Source organism: Artemia franciscana, chromosome 16, assembly GCF_032884065.1.
Source record: "Artemia franciscana chromosome 16, ASM3288406v1, whole genome shotgun sequence".
NCBI lineage: Eukaryota > Metazoa > Arthropoda > Branchiopoda > Anostraca > Artemiidae > Artemia > Artemia franciscana.
Genome location: NC_088878.1, coordinates 5,718,818 through 5,744,149, shown reverse-complemented (window position 1 = coordinate 5,744,149; position 25,332 = coordinate 5,718,818). Strand labels below are relative to the sequence as shown.

The following is a 25,332-nucleotide window of genomic DNA, read 5'->3' as shown; positions in this document are numbered from 1 at the left end:
ACGTTGAACTAACCAAAAGGGAGTATTAACATTTTAGTGCTATCATTTCCAATACTATTACTACTTCTGCTGCAGCTAACACTGCTACTACTGCTAAAACCTCGGGTATTAATGGTAAAACTTCAGCAAATTTTTAGAGGATATTTAAACAGATCGAAACACAAAATGCGCATTCACGTTGTTAAAAGGACGTATTAGCTATATCCCAGGAATCATTTACGGTATTAAGTTGAGGCTTTCAGCATTCTTTGAGCAGGGTGTAGAAAACAGCAAAAGGTACTATGTGTTCACTGCTTCTAAAGCTACTACTGAAGCTAAAGGTATTGAGGTGAAACTTTCAGGGAATGTTTAGGTGGAAGTGTCACTAAATCAAAACATACTATGAGTAAAGAAAATTTTCAAAAAGGTGAACCACTATCAAACAGTTCGTGGTAATGAACTGTAGTAAGGAGCGACCCGGCTCAATAGTAACCGAAACTCTAAAAAATGGACCAAAAAATACCAATAGTTACATCAAAATAATCGCATTTTGATGCTGATTCTAAATATATAAATTTCATTAAGATCAGTCTTACTCATCAAAAGTTACGATTCTGAGAAAATTTGCCTCATTTTAGAAAATAGGGGAAACACCCCCTAAAAGTCATACAATCTTAACGAAAATCACACCATCAGATTCAGCACATCAGAAAACCTTGTTGTAGAAGTTTCAAGCTCCTATTTACAAAAATGCGGAATTTCGTATTTTTTGCCAGAAGACAGATCACGGATGCTTGTTTATTTGTTTGTTTTTTTTCCCCAGGGGTGATCGTATCGACTGAGTGGTCCTAGAATGTTGCGAGAGGGCTCATTCTAACGGAAATCAAAAGTTCTAGTGCCCTTTTTAAGTGACAAAAAAATTGGAGGGCACCTAGGCCCCCTCTCACGCTCATTTTTTCCCAAAAGTCACCGGATCAATATTCTGAGATAGCCATTTTATTCACCATAGTCGAAAAACCCAATAACTATGTCTTTAGGGACGACTTACTCCCCCGCAGTCCCCGTGGGAGGGGCTGCAAGTTACAAACTTTGACCTGTGTTTGCATATAGTAATGGTTACTGGGAAGTGTACAGACGTTTTCAGGGGGATTTTTTTGGTTTAAGGGGAGATATTTCCATGGAGGAACTTCTCATGGGGGAAGAGAATTCCAATGAAGGGGGCGCAGGATTTTCTAGCATTATTTGAAAAAACAATGAAAAAATAAATATGAAAAGTTTTTTTCTACTGAAAGTAAGGAGCAGCATTAAAACTTAAAACGAACAAAAATTATTACGCATATGAGGGGTCTACCTCCTCGTAATACCTCACTCTTTACGCTAAAGTGTTTTTAGTAATTTCAACTATTTATTCTACAGCCTTCGTGATTCAGAGGTCATTCTTAAGGAATTGGGACAAAATTTAAGCTTTAGTGTAAAGAGCGAGGTATCGACGAGGGTTGAACCCCCTCATATGCGCAATATAAACATACGAATATAGAAGTTCGTTTCGTAAGTTACTTATATTTTTTACCAATGAAACCGTTCGTAAAAAGTTAAAAGTTCTAGTTGCCTTTTTAAGTAATCAAAAAATTGTAGGGCAACTAGGCCTCTTCCCTCGCTCCTTTTTCTCAAAATCTTCCGATAAATTGCAATTAATTTATATGCAAATTTTGTTTTAATAATTTATGTTTGGAGATCAAAGATCAAAACATGCATTAATTCAAAAACGTCCAGAAATTAAATACAAAAACAAGTTTTTTTAAATGAAAGTAAGGAGCAACATTAAGGCTTAAAACGAACAGAAATTATTCCGTATATGAAAGCGATTTTTCCTCCTCAACGCCCCGCTCTTTACGCTAAAGTTTCTTACTGTTTTAAAAAGTGGAGTTAAGAGAAAGAGTCAAACTTTAGCGTAAAGAGCGAGGCGTTGAGGAGGAAAAGCCCCTTTCATATACGGAATAATTTCTGTTCGTTTTAAGTTTTAATGTTGCTCCTTACTTTCATTTAAAAAAACTTGTTTTTTATTTATTTAATTATCTCAAAAACGGCTTAGTGTATTAACTTGAAACATTCAGGCTATGTTGAGGTGAATTTTGAATTAGCCAAAAGGCATTATGTTGCTACCACTACTACTACCACCAGTGAGGCTTCCAGTATTAGGTAAAACTTTCAGGGAATGTATATGGGAAGTTTCAACAAAATCAATAAACAATTATGCATATAGGTTGGCAAAAAGACGTATTAGCAATACTTATGAACGTCTTAGGGTATCAAGTTAAAAATTTCAGTACAAGCTGAGGGGGATGTTGAACAAAGCAAAAGGTACTATGTGCATATTACCACTATTATTACTGTTACGAATACTAATTCTAATTAAAATAAGGGTATTAAGGTGAAATATTCAGAGAATATACAGTGAATTTTGAACAAAAAAGTAGCATATCCGTTCAGATTGCCAAAACCATTTATAAGCAATTTCTTAAGAATGGCTTAGAATGTTGAGTTGAAACTCAGATCCAGTTGAGAGGGATATTGAGTTAACCAAAAGGCACTTCGTGCATGCTGCTACTACTTCTATTTCTGCTACTACTACTACTACTAATGATATGACTAGGTGCTGCTGAGACTAAGGGTACTAGAAGAATATTTTTAGAAAATTTTTGGGGAATGTAAAATTAAATCAAGACACACTACGCATGTAGCTTGTCCAAAAAGTTGTATAAACAATATCTCAAGAATATTTTAGGGAATTAAGTTGAAACTTTCAGTGGGTTTTAAACTAATCAAAGTCACTCTGTGCATCCTAGTGCTGCTACTAGTGCAACTGGTGCTACTACTGCTACCACACCTACAATTCGTACTACTACTGCAGTCGCAACTACTTCTACTACTGGGCATACTACTGAAGCTCTGGTTATTACGGTGAAACTTTCAGGAAATGTTGAGGGGGATGCTGAGCTCCCAGAACCAGCGCAGAGCATTAAGTTGAAACTTTCGCTACATGTTTAGGGGGATGTTGAACCAACCAAAAGTTGTAATGTTTATAAAAATTCTTTTACTGCTGCTGATAATACTGCTAACAAGGCTAAGGGTATTAAGGAGAGATTTTCAAGATGCGTTTAGGGCGATCTTGACTTAAATCGAAACACGCTATGTGTATGCAGGCTGTCTAAAGGGTTTATAAGTAACATCTCAAGAACAGCTTAGAGCACTAGGTTGGACCTTTCAGTGCAGGCCCAGGGGTATGTTCAACCAAGGAAAATACACTATGAGCATGCTACTGTAAATGTAGTGGTAGTAGTGCTACTACTTCCACTACTGTTTCTAGGCCTAATGGTATTAATGATGAACTTTCAAGGTCTGTTGAGGGGGTAGTTGGACTTAATCAAATACACAGTGAGCATGCATGCTATCAAAAGTTCGTGTTAACAATATACCAGAAACAGATTAAAGCATTAAGTTGAAAGTAGCAGCGAAAAGGAGAGAATATTGAGCTACACAAAAAGGCACAGTACAAATACTATTACTGCTACCACTGCTGCTGCTATGACTGAATCAATGAATTTTATTTATAGCTCCGCGTATAATAAAATGGATGGTATAACAACAAGAGAAAAAGGACTCGTGCACTCAATTTCAACTGTGCATCCTTCGTGCACTCAGCATCCTTCAAAGCTTTTGAGACCATGAAGGGGTGGTTGGGGATGAAGAAGGGGCAGTCCGTCCTATAAAGAATAAATTCCGGTAATTTTGGGCTTCAATGTTTCTATTTACTTTCATAGTAACAACGTAGAACATAAATATTCCCAGAAAACAAGAAGGATTGAATATCAGTTTTTACCCCTACTCCCCCTTCTTTAGAACTAATTCTGTATTTACCAGAAGTTGTATAGCTTACAGCCCTTTCCAGGGCATTTTCAGGCGGTGAACTTTCTGTGGTTGGTTCGGGTGTTTCAAGAGGGAATTTCCTGACACTGTGATGGCGCAGTAGCTAGTGCACAAGCTGAGGGTTTCCAATAAAAAAAAATCATAATATTATATATTTAAAAAGAAATTATAACAGTACCGCTACAAAAAAAAAAAAAAAAAAAAAAAAAAAAAAAAAAAAAAAAAAAAAAAAAAAAAAAACAAAAAAACTCAGAGACCACTCCTGAGTCAAAACACATAAGGAGAAGCAAGGTGATGTACTCAAGGAGTAGTAACGATGCATTTAAAAGGCGTTTGCTAATAATATCAGCACTTGTCGGTTATTGGAAACATATTCAAGAATTATACTTAGGTTCATATGTGTATACTAAAGGTACTATGTGTACACTGCTTCTAAAGCTACTAGCCAAGCCAGGGCAAATGGCTTCAGCAAACTAGTTGTTTGCAGTTTTTTGATAATCTACTTTATATCTAAGGCAGGCATCAATTTACAGCTGAGTTCATATGGAATGTTGAGGAGACTAAAGTCCCTAAGGTCTTGAAATTGCCAAGATGTGTGGCACCAGCATGAGTTTACAAGTGCAGCAGACCTTTCTACTGAGCGTGGATAAAATACAACATTTGTAAGCTCCATCAATGTAACTGAAGGACAGGTTCCATTTATCTTTTAACTTTCCCATTACATTGTCCCCAAGGTGGATTTGCTCCCGTTCAAAGTAATGGACTGACTCAACCAACAGGCAAATGAGGAAGTCTTGGAACTCGGCGAAATTTGCCAGTCTCAAGCCAACGATGATATTTCTAATCCTGGATGATTAATTCACCCCAGTCGTGCTCCAAGGTCATCATCCACCAGCCTACAAGTTCATTTTGCAAGAACAGCCCAAGAAATGATCAGTCATTTCCCGCTTACAGGAAATTTTCACGCGGGTTCTTGTAAGGTCTCCTGAAAAGGAATATATTGAGGAAAAATGGCGTGGAAAGGGAGAGAAAAAACAGCCTAAGGAGACGCCTGTGGTAGATCTTAATTTGGATGATTCATCTGATGAATGTATTCCCAAAGTTTGCAAGTGAGTATTTTCTGATATTCTCCAAAGTCGACCAAAACCTTTTTCTGGAGAGGAACCAGTAGAATGCCTCAAAGCTTTCACTTTGGATTTTATTTTTCGCCAAACCATATGTTTAGAAAGCGTATATTTTTTTATAATTTTCAACAATTGTATTTGAAGTAAAAAAAAAACAAAAAACAGTTATATGGACGAAATCACTGTTTGTATGGAACTGCAGGTTGATTTTTGGCATTTTTTCAACTTGTCCAGTTCAATCTCCAGCGTGTCCGAGCCAACCCCACTAGGTGGGGCTGGTTCAGGCACTTTAAGCAAAATTATAACCACAGATTTTAAGAAACTTCGAAGAACAAAGAATCAGAAAAAAAATTCAAGCTTTCATCATTCTGAGTGATATGTAGTGAAAATCAAATTTTGGTTTCATTGATAAACAAATGAGATATTTGCCATCAGTGAATTTTATTCAGTTCAACCTCGACATACCCTACCAAAACTTAAGTCTTGAAAAAAAATGTCAAGACTTTCCAACGTTTTCAAAAATTGGGGTCCCTGCACTTGTGTGTAATTTGTTTGTATCTATTTATTCATTGTTGGATTTCAGTTTTATGTGGGTTGGAGTAAAATGAAAAGCTAAAAACTTGGAATCGTGGATGCCTTGATTTGCTGAAGTAAATTTGTCCGGTTTTTAGGTAAAATCCCTATATGTGACATGCTTTTTGAGGCTCCCATTTGAAATTTTGTAGATTCTCACGTACTAAAACTAAGGGTGATCAAGATGCATCTTGACAAAGGGATAGTGATATGTATGAAACCAAAGGATCCATATAACACTTCTTGTTTCCCGTGAGCATAATACAATATTGACTATATGTCCCAGTTCCTACCATTTCAAGCCACGGTTAATTGCATGGACTCTAAAGTCCCATGAGAAGGTGCAGTGCCACTTATTTTCAAAACAAAGGCTCAAGTTATTGACTTGAAAAGCCTGTGAACAAGACTTTCTACTACCCAAGAGGTCGTTGATCCGGTCGTTACCCTTAATCTTATCCATTGTTTCTTATACTTCCAAATTTGAAGCCTATCTTTTTTGTCAGTCACTGCACCAATAGCTCCCTATTTTTTTTCAAGTCTCAACCTTTTGCAATTACAGAAGGGACAAAATTATCCTGAATATAGGGGGACCTACCAACCTTTTAAAGTCTCCGCTCTTTACGCTGTTGTTTTTTGTGTGTTATGTTTAATTTCTTTTTCCTTTGTCGTACTTTTCTTTTTTTTCTACTGAGAAAGGCTCCCGGACATAGGGCTAAAATATTCGGAATTTTTAAAATTAAAATACGGTTTTGTTTTTATTTTTGTTCATAAATTTTTTTTAATTAAAATCCTTTTTTCTTCCTTGATTTTTCATAAAATTATTCAGAATATGTGGGGAACTACTAACCTTTTAAAGTCCCCCTCTCTTTACGCTAAAGTTTATTAATGCTTTAACTTAAAGTCTTTTGCTATCCCAAAGTTTTCTTTGCTGATTGTCTTTAAACAAACCTGATATAAAAATTCTACTGTTTAAGCTCTATCTTTCATCTAAAATATAGGATTTTGTATCAAGCCTGCAGATGTGACTTGCATCAGAGGGACAACATACTTATTAACTTGGATTCATTGCTCTCAAATCCATCTATTCACCGAACCAAAATTATGATACTAATCGCAAATTTTTTAATTTTTTCCAATAGGCTTTCAGGTAATTCTTAGGTTCAGTTAATGAGGTGCTTCCGAAGTACCCATTTTATCATGCACTTGGAGCGTGATATCTGTTGAAAACGTCGATATAAACAGTGGCGAGGGTAATATTTTAGCGAAAATTTCAAATGCGCTATACAGGTTTCAAGTTCGTTCCATTGCCTATTTATTGCGCTTTAATTAGCTTATCTGCTCGATTATCGCACTCGATTATCTTAGTTCACTTGATTATCGCCCGATCTCTTCCCAAATGTCTATTAAGGGTAAACGCTAATAATAAAAATGATAAGTTAATTGAGTTTGAAATTAAAAGAGAGGATTTTAATAAAGTTATGAATAACCCGGTAGGTAAAGAGCCTAATAAAAATTTAGATGAAAATTTTGAAAGATTATTGTTATTTTCAGCGAGGATGGAACTGTCTGAAGGAAACTTGACTGGGGGGGGGGGTGCAATCTATGTTTGATAAACTTTTCATGGAGGATTTTCCCGTGAGGGGCGATAGATTTCATGGAGGGTGATCCGGATTTGCCTGCATTATTTGAAAAAGGAACAGAAATTAAGTTAATTTTTTTTTAACTGAAAGTAAGGAGCAACATTAAACCTCAAAACGAATAGAAATTATTCCGTATATGAAGTTTTGCCTCCTCTTCAATACCTTGCTCTTTGCGCTAAAGTTTGACTATTTGTCCCATTTTTTAAGAACGGCTACTGAAACACAGGGGCCTTTTAATTAGAATAAGAAGCTTTTTTAAAAGTGCCAACAGTTAGTGGAAAGAGCATGATATTGAGCAGGGGGCTACCCTTCATATACGGAATAATTTCTGTTCGTTTTTGAGTTTTGATACAGCCATTTGTTTAAAAAATAGAGTAGAACTTCCAACTAGGCTGCCAAAAAATACAGAATTCCTCCTTTTTGTTGATAGGAGCTCGAAACCTTCACAGTAGAGTTCACTGAGATACTGAATTTGATGACGTTAATTTCGTTTGGATCGCGTTTTTTCTGGGGGGGGGGTCCCCTTATTTGAAAACCAGGAAATTTTCTCAGCGTCAAACCTTTTGAAGTGTAACATTGAACTTAATGAAATTTATATATTTGGAACCAACTTAAAAAGCCAGTTCTTTCGATATATCTTTTAATATCAAAATTCCGTTTTTTTTAGAGTTTCGGTTACAATTCGGCTGAGTTGCTGTTACTACAAATTATGTTCTGGTCTTTAGAAGACATGGGGGTTGTCAGCCCAACTCATCTTAGTACCTGATCATTTTAAAAGCTAACTCGGTTATTTGTTGTAATTTCTGTTCGTTTTGGGCTTCATTTATGTATTGATGATGATTTGTGGTGGTTTTACGTCTGGAAAATTATTTGACTTTATGCCCAATCTGTTTTGGTTTATTGTAGCTCTTTACTTTTCTTTGAAAAGCTTCTTTTGTTGAATTTTCATACGAATTAAAATTTAAAACAAGTAGAAATAAAGTCTTGTAACGATACGAACTTAAACGGAGCCTGATTAACGACTAGTAACTGTACCTTTTATATTTTTTTGTAAAAAAGGTAAGCTAATCCATAAAACGTCTCAGAACACATCTTAAAATATGTGTTTCTAATGACGGGAAAATTTTTATTCGTGCTTATTTTCTATTTGTTTGTAAAACACCATGTCATTTATCATAAGACATCCCATAATTAGAATAAGATTTTTCTACCTCGGTACTTGCATGGAATGTTAATGATCGGGGAGTGAATTAATCCCTACAGTTTAAATTTGTAAACTTCTAGAAAGAATTTAAATTAAGAAATTTATTCCAATGAAATCAAAAAGCGACATTAAAATTTAAACAACGAAAATTATTCCGTGTTTTTTCTTTCATAGTCCCCTTTCTCGATCTCTAACGTTTTTTTAATTAGTTACAGTTCGATTTCGTATGATGTAGCTATAGTATTGGTTAATATTAAGAGTAGGCCTACTTCTAAAGCTGATTTCACTTTTTGTTGGATTTAAAACTAAAATTTTGAACAAAACTAGAATATTCAAATTTTTCGTACAGGAAGTTTTTTATTTCCAATAAATGTTTAATAAAATTTTGCAATATATTTTTTGGTGAATGGGCTGATGGGTTGTTATTAATGCGGATAACACGGCTCCTCATAACCCTTGGAGAAACGTAAGTCATGAAGTTTGTCCATTATTTACGTATAGCTTTTGTTATTGGGAAGTATATATAAACTTTTCAGAGGTGGGGGAGGTGTGAATTTTCATCAATGGGGTCTTTCTACAGGGAAAATTTTCCACGGACAGGGAAGTTTCTAGGGACTGAACTTTCCAGGAGAAATTTTACACTACGGAAAATTTGCTGGAATTCAAATACGAAACTATTTTTATTTGTCTTACCGACCCAAATTTTAGATGTGGCGATGTTAAGGGGAATCGGCCAGGGGAATTTGTTACTGATTTGCAATTGTAGTGTCCTTCTGGGATTTATTTTCCAGGGGAACTTTCTGTGGGAGCAACCCATCACTTAGGGATGGGTGGGGTGGTGTTTTTTCCTTGAAAACTTCCACGGAGGAGGGGATTACCAGCGTTCTTTTAAAAAACAATCTGAAATAAAGTCTGTTTCAAATGAAAGTGCCCAATGAGAAATTTCTCCCCCCAAAATCGTCCACAAGAAATTTTTGGGTGGAACTTTCAGCTAGAATGGGATTGTCTGGGAAGAAATGGAGTCTTTTTAATCTAAAAAACTTTTTCAGCCAAATAAGTCTGTTGAAGTTAAGCCAAAAGTGAGTAGAAGTAAATTCAAATAATTTTCTAAGTATGAATCTACCACAAGTCACCATAAAAAAAAAATTAAACTCAAAACGAACAGAAATTATTATAATAAATAACCGAGTAGAACTAGAAACAAGTATAAATTGTCAGGGTTGTAGTATAAATTGTCACAGGTAGGGTTGTCAGCCCTACATGAGTAGGGCTGACAACCCCCACACATCAAGACCAGAACAAAATTTGGTCTTTACTAGAAGCAAAATACATTTTAAATGTTTTCACTTTTTTGACTTATAATAAAAAAAAGAAGCTTTAAGACTTTAAGAACTGAATATAAGAGTATATATATTAAACTGACAATACACAATTTTTTTTAAAATAAAGTGCAAATTATGTTCTGGTCTTGAAAAGACATGGGGTTGTGAGCCTAATCCTTTTTATTTTCTACACGTTTTGAGTTTGGCTAGGTTATCTACTGTAATTTTTGTTCGTTTTGGGTTTCATTTAATTATTAATGGTCCCAAATGATATAATATCCCATGTGTGCATCGTCATTACTTAACTGACCACACGTGTGCCCAATTCAGTTACAAGTAAGGCTCCCCCACGGGCCCTGAAGCAACATGTCACGCGAGATTGCGTCCTCCTTAACACAGGTAAACACTCCCTATTGCGTAAAAAACCAAAGAAATCTTAAGGAAAAACTACTTGAAGCAAAATGTCTTAAACGTCTTGAAATGTCTTGAAAAACGTTTTGACAAAATTATCTTAAAAAACGTCTTGAAATGTCTTAAAGCAAATTGTCTTATAAAACATCTTAAAATTTCTTGAAAAACATGTTGAAGAAAAATATCTAAAAAACATCGTGAAACACTTTGACGGGGAAATTGGATGTTAGGGCCCCGTTGAAATTGAATACTATGCCACAACCAGTTGGAATTGGACGCTAGGGCTTCGGTTGAATTGGTTGGGAAACCCAGGTCGATAGAAATAGGGATTGATGGTATTCTAGCCTAGATAAATTTTGTACAGGAAAAGAAAATATTTATGGCAACAGACTTTTGCAATTTTGAAGGTATAATAATCTAATTATAACCAATACGGTGTTTTGTCATAAAATGGCCCACAAGTTGACATGGTATTCACGTGATGATAAGACAGCAAACCTTATTGATTATTTTATAGTAAATTAAAGACTGGCAGGGTCAATACAAGATACTAGGGTATATAGGAGTGCTGTTATTGATGTCAAAAGAAAAGATCACAATCTTGCAGTGTCTAGGGTTAATTCAAAGCTGAAATTTTGGAAGGGCAACTACCTCCCGGGAAGTTATGATATTGGTAGACTCAAGAATGAGAATTTGAGAGAAACTTTCCAAGAACTATCGAATGCGAAACTTGAGAATTACAATGCGGAAGATGATTGGAATAATTTTAGAAAATCTATTTGTGAAGTTGCTGATGGTGTCCTATGGAAGAAAGGTAGGACTGCAGCTAGGAATATTAGTAAAAAAATATTTATGTTCAATAAAGAGGAGATGATGCACGTAGTAAAAAACATCTGAGTGATAGTTCATTTGAAAACAAAAGGAATTTAAAGAAAGTGGATAAAGCATTAAAATATGGAGGTCATGGATAAAATTGCTGAGGATCTGGAAGATGTATCTAGACTGCATAATAGTAAAATTTTGTACTGGCATGCTAATGAATTAAGAGGGAGTAGTCCATCCGAACTTGTCCCAGTTAAAGATAAGAACGGGGCCACAATTAGTGATAAGGAAAGAGTTAAAGTAAGATGGGTGGAACATTTTGAAAATGTGCTAAACCGAGATACTGTTGCAGGAAAAGATATAGAGAAAAACGAAAAAGTTTGTGATACTTTGGATGTGAAGGAAGATTCGTTTCGTGAGGAAAAACTATCGACAGTACTAAAAGGATTAAAAAATAATAAGGCTCCAGATGCTGATAGTGTGGTAAATGAGTTTCCTAAATATTGTGGCTCTGAAGTTAGTACTAAATAAAAAGTACGGAATAAGCTACTGAAGATTTTAAATACGATTTTTGAAAAAGGGGAAGTACCTAAAGATTTTCAGAAAACCTTTATTAAACCAATGTATAGGAATGGTGATATGTTTGAGCGTCGTAATTATCGGGAAATTAGTCTGGTCTCTGTAGGTAGCAAATTATTTAGTAATATGAAACTTTTTAGACTGAGCGATACTGTAGAAAAAGTTTTAAGAGAAGAAAAGTGCGGTTTTAGAAAATGTAGAGGACGTGCCTAAGTTGTCAAACACCTTTGGTCCTCAGCCTTATAGATTATGAGCAAGCATTCGATTCTGTTGATAAGATTGGAATAGATTTGGATGGGGGAGGAGCCTGCCTAGCTGTGTTGGCCTCAGGCGGCTTGGTGCTGCGGTGAGTTGTCGTAGTATTAGCTATTGTGTAGCCTAATGATAAAATTGATTATAGAAATAAAAACATATTAGTTATAATAATAGCTTTTTTTGACAGCAAATACTAGATATTCTACAATTTCCAAGGATTTCATTTAATACCAGTAACAGTTTACAGCAATTAACTTGGTTTTGTAAAAAATCCAATTTGTAATAAATTGATGGTTATTCTTTTCTAATATGTTCCAAATATAATTAAATCTGAATACTTTCTTTTAAATTTATTCCCTTCGAATGCACAGGAACAAGTGGGTATAAGCAAATTTAGAATTAGAACTGTTTAATTGATCTTAAGCAAAGCATAAATAACATGACATTAATCGAATGACAGAAAATAAATTATACGAATTGGCACTGATATTAACGAGCAAAAAGGACCAGATAGACCAGCAAAATATAGACCAGAAACAAGTTTTTTTTTTATATATACCCCACTCTTGCAGTTTCTCTCATGGACAGGTTCTCGTAAAAATTTTCTTATGTTTACTCAAAGTCAGAAAACCGTTTCTTACGAAAGACACATTCATAACCAAGTATTGATTCTAGTATGTCTATCCAAATCAGTACTTTTTGAAAATCATTTCTTACATATAGTTCATTCATTCAGTTCCTCCTCAGTGTGGATTCTTTTATATCTACTCAAGTGAGAACATCTTGAAAACGGTTTCCAACATATAGTACATTCATATAGTTTCTTTACAGTATGGATTCTTCTATATGTATTTTAATGTAATATCGGAAGTTTTCATATTAGAGAACAATCATACGAATTCTCTCCAGTATGGACTTTTTTATGTCTACTCAAATGAAAACTTCTTGAAAACTGTTTCTTACATGTAGTACATTCAATCGGTTTCACTCCAGTATGAATTTTTGTATGTACAACCAAACCTGAACGACTTAAAAGTTTTTCTTACACGTAGTGCATTCATACAGTTCTTCTCCAGTGTGAATTTTTCTAGGTCTACCCAAATAATATTTGTCTGAAAATTTTCTTTTGCATATAGCACATTCATACGGTTTCTTTCCAGAATGGATTTTTGTATGTCTACTCAAATCAAAACTTCTTGAAAACTGTTTCTGACATATAGTACATTCATACGGCTTGACTCCGGTATGGGTTCTTGCATGTACAACCAAATCGGAACTTCTTAAAAAACTTTTCTTGCATGTAGTACATTCTTACATTTTCTTTCCAGTATGGATTTTTCTATGTCTACTCAAATAATACTTGTCTGAAAACTTTTTTACGATTTTTCTTCAGAATTTTTCTTTTACGATTTTTCTTCAGAATGGATTCTTGTATGTCTAATCAAACCAGGCCTGCTTAAAAACTTTTTCTTACATGCAGTACATTCATGCGGTTTCTCTCCGTTATGCATTCTTGTATGTCTACTCAAATGAGAATGGTTCGAAAACTCTTTCTTGCAAATAGCACATTCATACGGTTGCATTCCAGAATGGATTCTTGTATGATTAATCAAGATAGAATTGTCAGAAAATTGCTTCGTACATATAACACTTTCATACGGTTTCTCTCCGGAATGGCTTTTTGAATGTCTAATCAAATGATAATTCTCCGAAAACTTTTTCTTACATATAACACATTCAAACGGTTTCTCTCCAGAATGGATTCTTGCATGTCTAATCAAACCAGAATTCTTTAAAAACTTTTTCTTACATGTCGTACATTCATATGGTTCCTCTCCAGTATGGATTTTTCTATGTCTACTCAAATACGAATTGTTAGAAAACTTTTTCTTACATATTCCACATTCATAGAGCTTCCCTCCACTATGGACTCTACTATGTGCATTCAAGTTAGACTTGTCAAAAAACTTTTTCTTACGTATAGCACTTTCATACGGTTTCTCCCCGGAATGGCTTTTTGAATGTCTAATCAAATGATAATTCTCCGAAAACTTTTTCTTACAAATGCCACATTCATACGGTTTGTCTCCGGAATGGCCTCTTATATGTCTACTCAAATGAGAATTATCTGAAAACTTTTTCTTACATATAACACATTCAAACGGTTTCTCTCCAGAATGGATTCTTGCATGTCTAATCAAACCAGAACTCTTTAAAAACTTTTTCTTACATGTCGTACATTCATACGGTTCCTCTCCAGTATGGATTTTTCTATGTCTACTCAAATACGAATTGTTAGAAAACTGTTTCTTACATATGCCACATTCATAGAAGTTCCCTCCACTATGGACTCTTCTATGTGCATTCAAATTAGACTTGTCAAAAAACTTTTTCTTACATATAGCACATTCATACGGCTTCTCTCCAGAATGGCTTCTTTTATGTGTACTCAAATATGAATTGTTAGAAAACTTTTTCTTGCATATAGCACATTCATACTGTTTTTCTCGAGAATGGACTCTTGTATATATACTCAAATGAGAACTACTTGAAAATTGTTTCTTACATGTAGTACATTCACACGACCAGAAAACTGACCCTGTGTCAAATTTCGTAATTATGTTAGAAGGATCATTACATGAAAACGACGGGGAAGCATAGATTCCTGAAATAGAAAGCATATAAAAGCAGAGCAAACCTTACAGAAATTTTAGAAATACAGCTTATTAACAAGTTTTTTCCAACTTCCAAGGTTACATAAAATTTTTTATTTAATTCCAACTGTAGAATAACACAATATTTCCGGTAATTGATAAAAACCCCAATCACACAAAAAAATTAGAGGCAACTCCACTTTGTTGCTCAAAGACAGGCGCTTCCCTTGTACAAATTTTCCAAGCCACTTCGTACGAAAGAGTCAGTACTAAAAGCTGAGGATTAGGTTCAACAAATCTGAAATTAAAGGTTATAGTAACCGTGCAAACGGTGATTGGAAAAAGTGATTGGATTCCTCCCCCGTTCCTCTTTTTGCAACCTCAGTATATCATGTACAGGGGTATACGATCCTCTACCATACGATTTGCATATTTATTGAAAATAGTATATCTTTGAAACACACACAAGAAAAAAGTACACAAGAAAATTAACAATAAAAAAAAGTAAATTACGGTAATAATTAAGATTGTAGGAAGGAATTACAGGAAGTAGACTTATTATTAAAATGATATTAATTACTGGTAATTTTGAAAAAAAATCAATATCGACACGGATTGACAATAAATATTGACACTTCAAAATTTACCTTTAATTTTTCGAAATTGCAATCAGGCAAAAAAGAAGCATTCCTGTAGGGCGCTTAGAATGGCTGTACATCCACTCTTACAATAGTAATTTCAGTTCATTTCAAATTTTACTTGTTCAATCGTAAATTAATCAGATTAAATAATCCGTCCAAAGTATTTGCTCTTTTTTCAGGAAATATGTATGAGGATTCGCGAAACTGTGTTTCAGATAAAAAAAAAAACTTTTTCTTGTCCTATCTCTTTGTCCAATCTGGACCAAAATATTTTTGGGGGTTCCCTTGACCCAAAATCGTGCGATATTAAGTTTAAAACCGATGAACTAAAATTAGTCATGAAAGACCACTTACACCCTTCTCTATACTGAAACAGTGTGCTCTCTTAGCCCACTTAAAGACACCTAACAAAATTAGACCACTAACACCCTTCTCTATACTAAAACAGTGTGCTCTCTTAGCCCACTTAAAGACACCTAATAAAATTAGACCACTAACACCCTTCTCTATACTGAAACAGTGTGCTCTCTTAGCCCACTTAAAGACACCTAATAAAATTAGACCACTAACACCCTTCTCTGTACTGAAACAGTGTGCTCTCTTAGCCCACTTAAAGACACCTAATAAAATTAGACCACTAACACCCTTCTCTATACTGAAACAGTGTGCTCTCTTAGCCCACTTAAAGACACCTAACAAAATTAGACCACTAACACCCTTCTCTATACTAAAACAGTGTGCTCTCTTAGCCCACTTAAAGACACCTAATAAAATTAGACCACTAACACCCTTCTCTATACTGAAACACTGTGCTCTCTTAGCCCACTTAAAGACACCTAATAAAATTAGACCACTAACACCCTTCTCTATACTGAAACAGTGTGCTCTCTTAGCCCACTTAAAGACACCTAATAAAATTAGACCACTAACACCCTTCTCTATACTGAAACAGTGTGCTCTCTTAGCCCACTTAAAGACACCTAATAAAATTAGACCACTAACACCCTTCTCTATACTGAAACAGTGTACTCTCTTAGCCCACTTAAAGACACCTAATAAAATTAAACCACTAATACCCTTCTCTATACTGAAACAGTGTGCTCTCTTAGCCCACTTAAAGACACCTAATAAAATTAGACCACTAACACCCTTCTCTATACTGAAACAGTGTGCTCTCTTAGCCCACTTAAAGACACCTAATAAAATTAGACCACTAACACCCTTCTCTATACTGAAACAGTGTGCTCTCTTAGCCCACTTAAAGACACCTAATAAAATTAGACCACTAACACCCTTCTCTATGCTGAAACAGTGTGCTCTCTTAGCCCACTTAAAGACACCTAACAAAATTAGACCACTAACACCCTTCTTTATACTAAAACAGTGTGCTGTCTTAGCCCACTTAAAGACACCTAGTAAAATTAGACCACTAACACCCTTCTCTATACTGAAACAGTGTGCTCTCTTAGCCCACTTAAAGACACCTAATAAAATTAGACCACTAACACCCTTCTCTATACTGAAACAGTGTGCTCTCTTAGCCCACTTAAAGACACCTAATAAAATTAGACCAGTAACGCCCTTCTCTATACTGAAACAGTGTGCTCTCTTAGCCCACTTAAAGACACCTAATAAAATTAGACCACTAACACCCTTCTCTATACTAAAACAGTGTGCTCTCTTAGCCCACTTAAAGACACCTAATAAAATTAGACCACTAACACCACAGTGTGCTCTCTTAGCCCACTTAAAGACACCTAATAAAATTAGACCACTAACACACTTCTCTATACTAAAACAGTGTGCTCTCTTAGCCCACTTTAAGACACCTAATAAAATTAGACCACTAACACCCTTCTCTATACTGAAACAGTGAGCTCTCTTAGCCCACTTAAAGACACCTAATAAAATTAGACCACTAACACCCTTCTCTATACTGAAACAGTGTGCTCTCTTAGCCCACTTAAAGACACCTAATAAAATTAGACCACTAACACCCTTCTCTATACTGAAACAGTGTGCTCTCTTAGCCCACTTAAAGACACCTAATAAAATTAGACCACTAACACCCTTCTCTATACTAAAACAGTGTGCTCTCTTAGCCCACTTAAAGACACCTAATAAAATTAGACCACTAACACCCTTCTCTATACTAAAACAGTGTGCTCTCTTAGCCCACTTAAAGACACCTAATAAAATTAGACCACTAACACCCTTCTCTATACTAAAACAGTGTGCTCTCTTAGCCCACTTAAAGACACCTAATAAAATTAGACCACTAACACCCTTCTCTATACTAAAACAGTGTGCTCTCTTAGCCCACTTAAAGACACCTAATAAAATTAGACCACTAACACCCTTCTCTATACTAAAACAGTGTGCTCTCTTAGCCCACTTAAAGACACCTAATAAAATTAGACCACTAACACCCTTCTCTATACTGAAACAGTGTGCTCTCTTAGCCCACTTAAAGACACCTAATAAAATTAGACACTAACACCCTTCTCTATACTGAAACAGTGTGCTCTCTTAGCCCACTTAAAGACACCTAATAAAATTAGACCACTAACGCCCTTCTCTATACTGAAACAGTGTGCTCTCTTAGCCCACTTAAAGACACCTATTAAAATTAGACCACTAACACCCTTCTCTATACTAAAACAGTGTGCTCTCTTAGCCCACTTAAAGACACCTAATAAAATTAGACCACTAACACCACAGTGTGCTCTCTTAGCCCACTTAAAGACACCTAATAAAATTAGGCCACTAACACCCTTCTCTATACTGAAACAGTGTGCTCTCTTAGCCCACTTAAAGACACCTAATAAAATTAGACCACTAACACCCTTCTCTATACTGAAACAGTGTGCTCTCTTAGCCCACTTAAAGACACCTAATAAAATTAGACCACTAACACCCTTCTCTATACTGAAACAGTGTGCTCTCTTAGCCCACTTAAAGACACATAATAAAATTAGACCACTAACACACTTCTCTATACTAAAACAGTGTGCTCTCTTAGCCCACTTAAAGACACCTAATAAAATTAGACCACTAACACCCTTCTCTATACTAAAACAGTGTGCTCTCTTAGCCCACTTAAAGACACCTAATAAAATTAGACCACTAACACCCTTCTCTATACTAAAACAGTGTGCTCTCTTAGCCCACTTAAAGACACCTAATAAAATTAGACCACTAACACCCTTCTCTATACTAAAACAGTGTGCTCTCTTAGCCCACTTAAAGACACCTAATGAAATTAGACCACTAACACCCTTCTCTATACTAAAACAGTGTGCTCTCTTAGCCCACTTAAAGACACCTAATAAAATTAGACCACTAACACCCTTCTCTATACTGAAACAGTGTGCTCTCTTAGCCCACTTAAAGACACCTAATAAAATTAGACACTAACACCCTTCTCTATACTGAAACAGTGTGCTCTCTTAGCCCACTTAAAGACACCTAATAAAATTAGACCACTAACGCCCTTCTCTATACTGAAACAGTGTGCTCTCTTAGCCCACTTAAAGATACCTATTAAAATTAGACCACTAACACCCTTCTCTATACTAAAACAGTGTGCTCTCTTAGCCCACTTAAAGACACCTAATAAAATTAGACCACTAACACCACAGTGTGCTCTCTTAGCCCACTTACAGACACCTAATAAAATTAGACCACTAACACACTTCTCTATACTAAAACAGTGTGCTCTCTTAGCCCACTTAAAGACACCTAATAAAATTAGACCACTAACACCCTTCTCTATACTGAAACAGTGTGCTCTCTTAGCCCACTTAAAGACACCTAATAAAATTAGACCACTAACACCCTTCTCTATACTGAAACAGTGTGCTCTCTTAGCCCACTTAAAGACACCTAATAAAATTAGACCACTAACACCCTTCTCTATACTAAAACAGTGTGCTCTCTTAGCCCACTTAAAGACACCTAATAAAATTAGACCACTAACACCCTTCTCTATACTGAAACAGTGTGCTCTCTTAGCCCACTTAAAGACACCTAATAAAATTAGACCACTAACACCCTTCTCTATACTGAAACAGTGTGCTCTCTTAGCCCACTTAAAGACACCTAATAAAATTAGACCACTAACACCCTTCTCTATACTAAAACAGTGTGCTCTCTTAGCCCACTTAAAGACACCTAATAAAATTAGACCACAAACACCCTTCTCTATACTGAAACAGTGTGCTCTCTTAGCCAACTTAAAGACACCTAATAAAATTAGACCACTAACACCCTTCTCTATACTAAAACAGTGTGCTCTCTTAACCCACTTAAAGACACCTAATAAAATTAGACCACTAACACCCTTCTCTATACTAAAACAGTGTGCTCTCTTAGCCCACTTAAAGACACCTAATAAAATTAGACCACTAACACCCTTCTCTATACTAAAACAGTGTGCTCTCTTAGCCCACTTAAAGACACCTAATAAAATTAGACCACTAACACCCTTCTCTATACTAAAACAGTGTGCTCTCTTAGCCCACTTAAAGACACCTAATAAAATTAGACCACTAACACCCTTCTCTATACTAAAACAGTGTGCTCTCTTAGCCCAAACACGATTCCTGAATATTTCTAGTCTTTAAGGGTTTTTTTCTTGGAAGGTTTCCTCCTAACAGAAATGATTCTGTTAGAAATGACTTAGGAAAGGAACACACTGTTATGTGTTTCATCGTATTCAATAAACAAAATTTGTAGACTTTTTTCAGGCCGTCTGGCTAACAATAGACTAATTCAGGCCGGGAATAACCAAGCGCTTTATGCTAAGCATTTTCTGATTTATTTTTGTTTATCTAAAAAATGTAAATTTCTAACCGTTTCAAGAAAAACATGTTTTTTTTTTAAGTCTCATCAGATATTAATGCGGTTTCATAACTCTGTCAAACACTTTTTGGCGAAGAACTATAAGTAAGGAGCGACTCAGCTGAATAGTAACTGAAACCCTTCAAAACAGAATTTTGACATCAATAGATTCATCAGAAGAATTGACACTATATTTTGATTTCCAATATACAAGATTCATATTTTCGGTGTTAGTCATAAGAAACTGCGACTATGAGAAAAATTGCGTGATTATTAAGAAGAGACACTCTCCAAAAAAGCGAGGAACGCGGAAAATTGCTCAATCAGGTTCAGCGTATAATATGGTTCTCTAATACTGTAGTGGTTTCAAGCCCCCATCAGCAAAAACTGAGGGATTTAGTATTTTTACCAGAAGAAAATCACAGATGTGTTTTATTTTTCCCAGGGATGATAGCATCAAACCAATGGCATTAGAATAAAGGGAGGGGACACATTCGAACAAAAATTAAAAATTATAGTGCCCTTTTTAAGTGACAAAAAAGATTAGAGGGCAACTATCTCCCTTCTCAAGCCTCCTTTTTACCCAGAGTCGCCCGAAAAAGGGCTATAAAATATCAAATTTAAAATTGTTATTGGAGAGGGAGGGGGTCTTCTGGATGTTGGCTTCTACAAGGAGAATTTTTCATGAGGTGGGATGTTTCCGGAGGTAAACTTTCCAAGGGAAACTTTTTCCACTTCCGTCCTCCAAGCAAAATTCGTTTAAGGAGTATCCTCTTCCCCTTTTCTTAAGTTCATTTTCGTAGGATTTACTTGTTTAATATGAAGAAGAATAGTCTAGGACTTTTTAAATCTAATATTAATTGTACGATTAATTTCGTTTCTATGTAGGAGGAATTATAGAAATTTCAAAAAGTTTTGACACGGCACTTTAAACAAAACAAAAAACTTTCATCTACAAATTCTCCACAACAACAAAATACAATATAATTCAAATATCTTTTAAGAATCTGTATAACAAACCAAAGAAATTTGCCAATCTCCTTTAGTTATTACATTTCAGTGAAATGAAAATTTTATTAGAAACGGAGATTAACTCTTTATTGGAAAGCATGACGTGTGAAGAAAATTTGACGGATTTGTTGATTCTGATAATTATTAAATGCAAAAAACAAGTTTTTTTAACTGAAAGTAAGGAGCGACATTAAAACTTAAAACGAACAGAAATTACCCCGTATATGAAAGGGGCTGCTCCTTCTTCAACGCCTTGCTCTTTGCACTAAAGTTTGACTCTTCCTCTCAACTCTACTTTTTAAAACAGTAAAAACTTTAGCGTAAAGAGCAGGGCGTTGAAGAAGGAGCAGCCCTTTTCATATACGGGGTAATTTCTGTTCGTTATAAGTTTTAATGTCGCTCCTTACTTTCAGTTAAAAAAAACTTGTTTTTTGTATTTAATTTCCGAACGTTTTTTAGTTAATCCATGTTTTGATTCCGGCTCTCCGCAGATGAATAATTAAAGCGAAATTTGCATATTTATTTATTTGGCTAAATGGCTTTCCCATAGTTTTGATCGAATGATTTTGCGAAAAAAGGAGGGGAAGGAGGCCCAGTTGCTCTCCAATTTTTTGGGTACTTAAAAAGGCAACTAGAACTTTTAGTTTTTACGAACGTTTTCATTAGTAAAAGATATACGTAACTTACGAATTAGCTTACGCAACAAACTTCTATGTTCGTATGTTTTTATTGCATATATGAGAAGGTTCGCCCACCCGCCAATACCTCGTCAATAACTCTTTGCATTAAAGCTTAAACTTTGTCCCCTGAATCAAAAAGGCCGTAGAATAAATAGTTGAAATTACTAAAAATCCTTTAGCGTAAAGAGTGAGGTATTAGGAGGAGGTGAACACCTTATATGCGTAATATTTTCTGTTCGTTTTAAGTTTTAATGCTACTCCATACTTCCAGTTGAAAAAAAACTTTTTCATATTTGTTTACACATTGTTTTTTTTAATAATGCTAGAAAATGCTGCGCCCCCTTTATGGAAATCTTCCCCCCCCCCCATGACAAATTCCTCCATGGAAAATTTCCCCCATATATCCCCCTCTTCTCAACCCCCCTCCCAACCAAAAAATCCCCTGAAAACGTCTCTACATTTCCCAATAACCATTAATATATGTAAACACTGGTCAAAATTTGCAACTTGCAGCCCCTCCCATGGGGACTATGGGGGAGTAAGTCGTCCCAAAAGACATAGTTATAGGGTTTTTCGACTATATTGAATAAAATGGCTATCTCAGAATTTTGATCCGACCACTTTGAGAAAATATGAGCGTGGGAGGGGGCTTAGGTGCCCTCTGATTTTTTGGACACTTAAAAAGGGCACTAGAACTTTTCATTTCCGTTCAAATGAGCCCTCTCGCAAAATTCTAGGACCACTGGGTCGATACGATCACCCCTGGGAAAAAAACAAAACAAAAAAACAAACAAATAAACACGCATCCGTGATTTGTCTTCTGGCAAAAAATACAAAATTCCACATTTTTGTAGATAGGATCTTGGAAATTGTACAATAGGGTTCTCTGATACGCTGAATCTGATGGTGTGATTTTCATTAAGATTCTATGACTTTTAGGGGGCGTTTCACCCTATTTTCTAAAATAGGGCAGATTTTCTCAGGCTCGTAACTTTTGATGGGTAAGACTAAACTTGATGAAACTTGTATATTTAAAATCAGCATTAAAATGCGATTCTTTTGATGTAACTATTGATGTCAAAATTCCGTTTTTTAGAGTTTTGATTACTATTGAGCCGGGTCGCTCCTTACTACAGTCCGTTACCACGAACTGTTTGATTGTGGTTTTTATGGCACTTGGTATTAACCAAGTGACATATAGCAATCGCAAATTCTGTCGGTCTGTCGGTTCCGGTTTTGCTACTTTAGGCACTTCCAGGTAAGCTAGGACGATGAAATTTGGCAAGCGCATCAGGGACCGGACAAGATTAAATTAGAAACAGTCGTTTTCCTGATTTGGCCATCTGAGGGGAGGGAGTGGGGGGGGGCGGTTAATTCGGAAAAAATAGAAAAAATGAAGTATTTTTAACTTATGAACGGGTGATGGGATCTTAATGATAAGTACAAGTCCCAGATACATGATTGACATAATCGGAACGGATCCACTCTCTTTGGGGTAGTTGGGGGGGGGGGGTAACTCTGAAAAATTAGAAAAATGAGGCATTTTTAACTTACGAACGGGTGATCGGATCTCAATGAAATTTGATGTTTAGAAGGATATCGTGTCTTAGAGCTCTTATTTTAAACCCCGACCGGATCTGGTGACATTGGGGGCGATTTGGGAGGGGGAAACCTAAAACTTGGAAAACACTTAGAGTGGAGGGATCGGGATGAAACTTGGTGGGAAAAATAAACGCAAGTCCTAGATACATGATTGACATAACCGGAACGGATCCGCTCTCTTTGGGGTAGTTGGGGGAGGGGTTAATTCTGAAAAATTAGAAAAAATGAGGTATTTTTAACTTACGAACGGGTGATCGGATCTCAATGAAATTTGATATTTAGAAGGATATCGTGCCTCAACGCTCTTATTTTAAATCCTGACCGGATCTGGTGACATTGGGGGAAGTTTGGGTGGGGGAACCTAAAATCATGGAAAACGCTTAGATTGGAGGGATCGGGATGAAACTTGGTGGGAAAAATAAGCAGAAGTCCTACATACGTGATTTACATAATTGGAACGGATTCGCTCTATTGGGGTAGGAGGCCCTCGTAACTCAGATCTCTTATCTTAAATCTCTACCGGATCAAGCGTAATTGGGAGGGGGCAGTTGGGAGGACCGGAAATCTTAGAAAATACTTAAAGCGGTGAGATCAGGATGAAACTGGATGGGAAGAATAGAAACCTGTCTGTGGAGTTGCAGAAACCTGTCTGTGGAGTTGGGGGGGGGGGGTAATTTTGAAAATTAAGGTATTTGTAACTTACGAAATGGGTGACCAGATCTTAATGAAATTTGATATTTAGAAGGATCTTGTGCTTTAAGTTCCAATTTTAAATTCCGACCAGAGCCTGTGACATTGGGGGGAGTTGGAGGGGGAAACCGGAATTCTTGGAAAACGTGAAAATTGGGGTATTTTTATCTTACGAATAGATGATCGGATCTTAATGAAATTTGATTTTTAGAAGGAATTCATGTCTCAGAGCTCTTATTTCATATCCCGACCAGATCGTTTGACATTGGGGGGAGTTGGAGGGGGAAATCTTGGAAAAACACATGGAGTGTAGGAATCAGGATGAAGCTTGGTGGATAGAATAAACAAATGTCCTTGATACGTGATTGACAGAATCGTACTGGATTCGCTCTCTTGGGGGGAGTTGGGCGGAGGGGCTCAGTAATTTGGCGAGTTTGGTGCTTCTGGACGTGCTAGGACGATGAAAATTGATAGGCGTGTCAGGGAGCTGCACAATTTGACTTGAAAAAGTCGTTTTCCCAGATTGGACCATCTGGGAGGCTAAAGGGAGAGGAAAAATTAGAAAAAATTAGGTATTTATAACTTACGAGTGGGTGATCGGATCTTAATGAATTTTGATATTTAGAAGGACATAGTGACTCAGAGCTCTTATTTTAAATCCTGACCGGCATTAAGCCTCTTATTTTCCTTTTTAAATCAATCTATTGATTCATAGAATTTTGTTAGAGCTCATACCATATGATCTCTTGGCTTTTAGCTCTTCTCGCCTCGTCACAAGTACCATATGAGCTCTTAGCTCTTGTTTTTGAAGGATTCCACAAAGATGTTTTCAGGTGCAAACTTCCACTGGAAGATCATTACAAACAGAAGTGCAGCGCCGCGTGAAGTCGTTCCTCAGTTCCTAGACGCTTGAAGACTAAGAAAACTTGAAAATTGGGGTATTTTTATCTTACGAATAGATGATCAGATCTTAATGAAATTTGATTTTTAGAAGGAATTCATGTCTCAGAGCTCTTATTTCAAATCCAGACAAGATCTTTTGACATTGGGGGGAGTTGGAGGGGGAAATCTTGGAAAAACACTTGGAGTGGAGGAATCGGGATGAAGCTTGGTGGATAGAATAAACAAATGTCCTTGATACGCGATTGACAGAATCGTACTGGATTCGCTCTCTTTGGAGGAGTTGGGGGGAGGGGTTTAGTGATTTGGCGATTTTGGTGCTTCTGGACGTGCTAGGACGATGAAAATTGGTAGGCATGTCAGGGAGCTGCACAATTTGACTTGATAAAGTCGTTTTCCCAGATTCGACCATCTGGGACTAAAGGGAGAGGAAAAATTAGAAAAAATTAGGTATTTATAACTTACGAGTGGGTGAT

At 36.1% G+C, this 25,332-nt stretch overlaps 1 protein-coding gene across 2 annotated transcripts in view; it reads right to left on the bottom strand.

The window, feature by feature from the left end:
- Positions 1 to 12,228: 12,228 nt before the first annotated feature.
- The window catches only part of LOC136036960 (zinc finger protein ZFP2-like), a 29,731-nt gene continuing 16,627 nt past the window's right edge, over positions 12,229 to 25,332 (bottom strand). For both annotated transcript variants that reach the window (XM_065719356.1, XM_065719357.1), the window contains exon 5: positions 12,229 to 14,501. In XM_065719356.1, the coding sequence (XP_065575428.1) occupies positions 13,240 to 14,501 (1,262 nt within the window). In that variant the 3' untranslated portion in view covers positions 12,229 to 13,239. The remainder of the gene's footprint in view (positions 14,502 to 25,332) is intronic.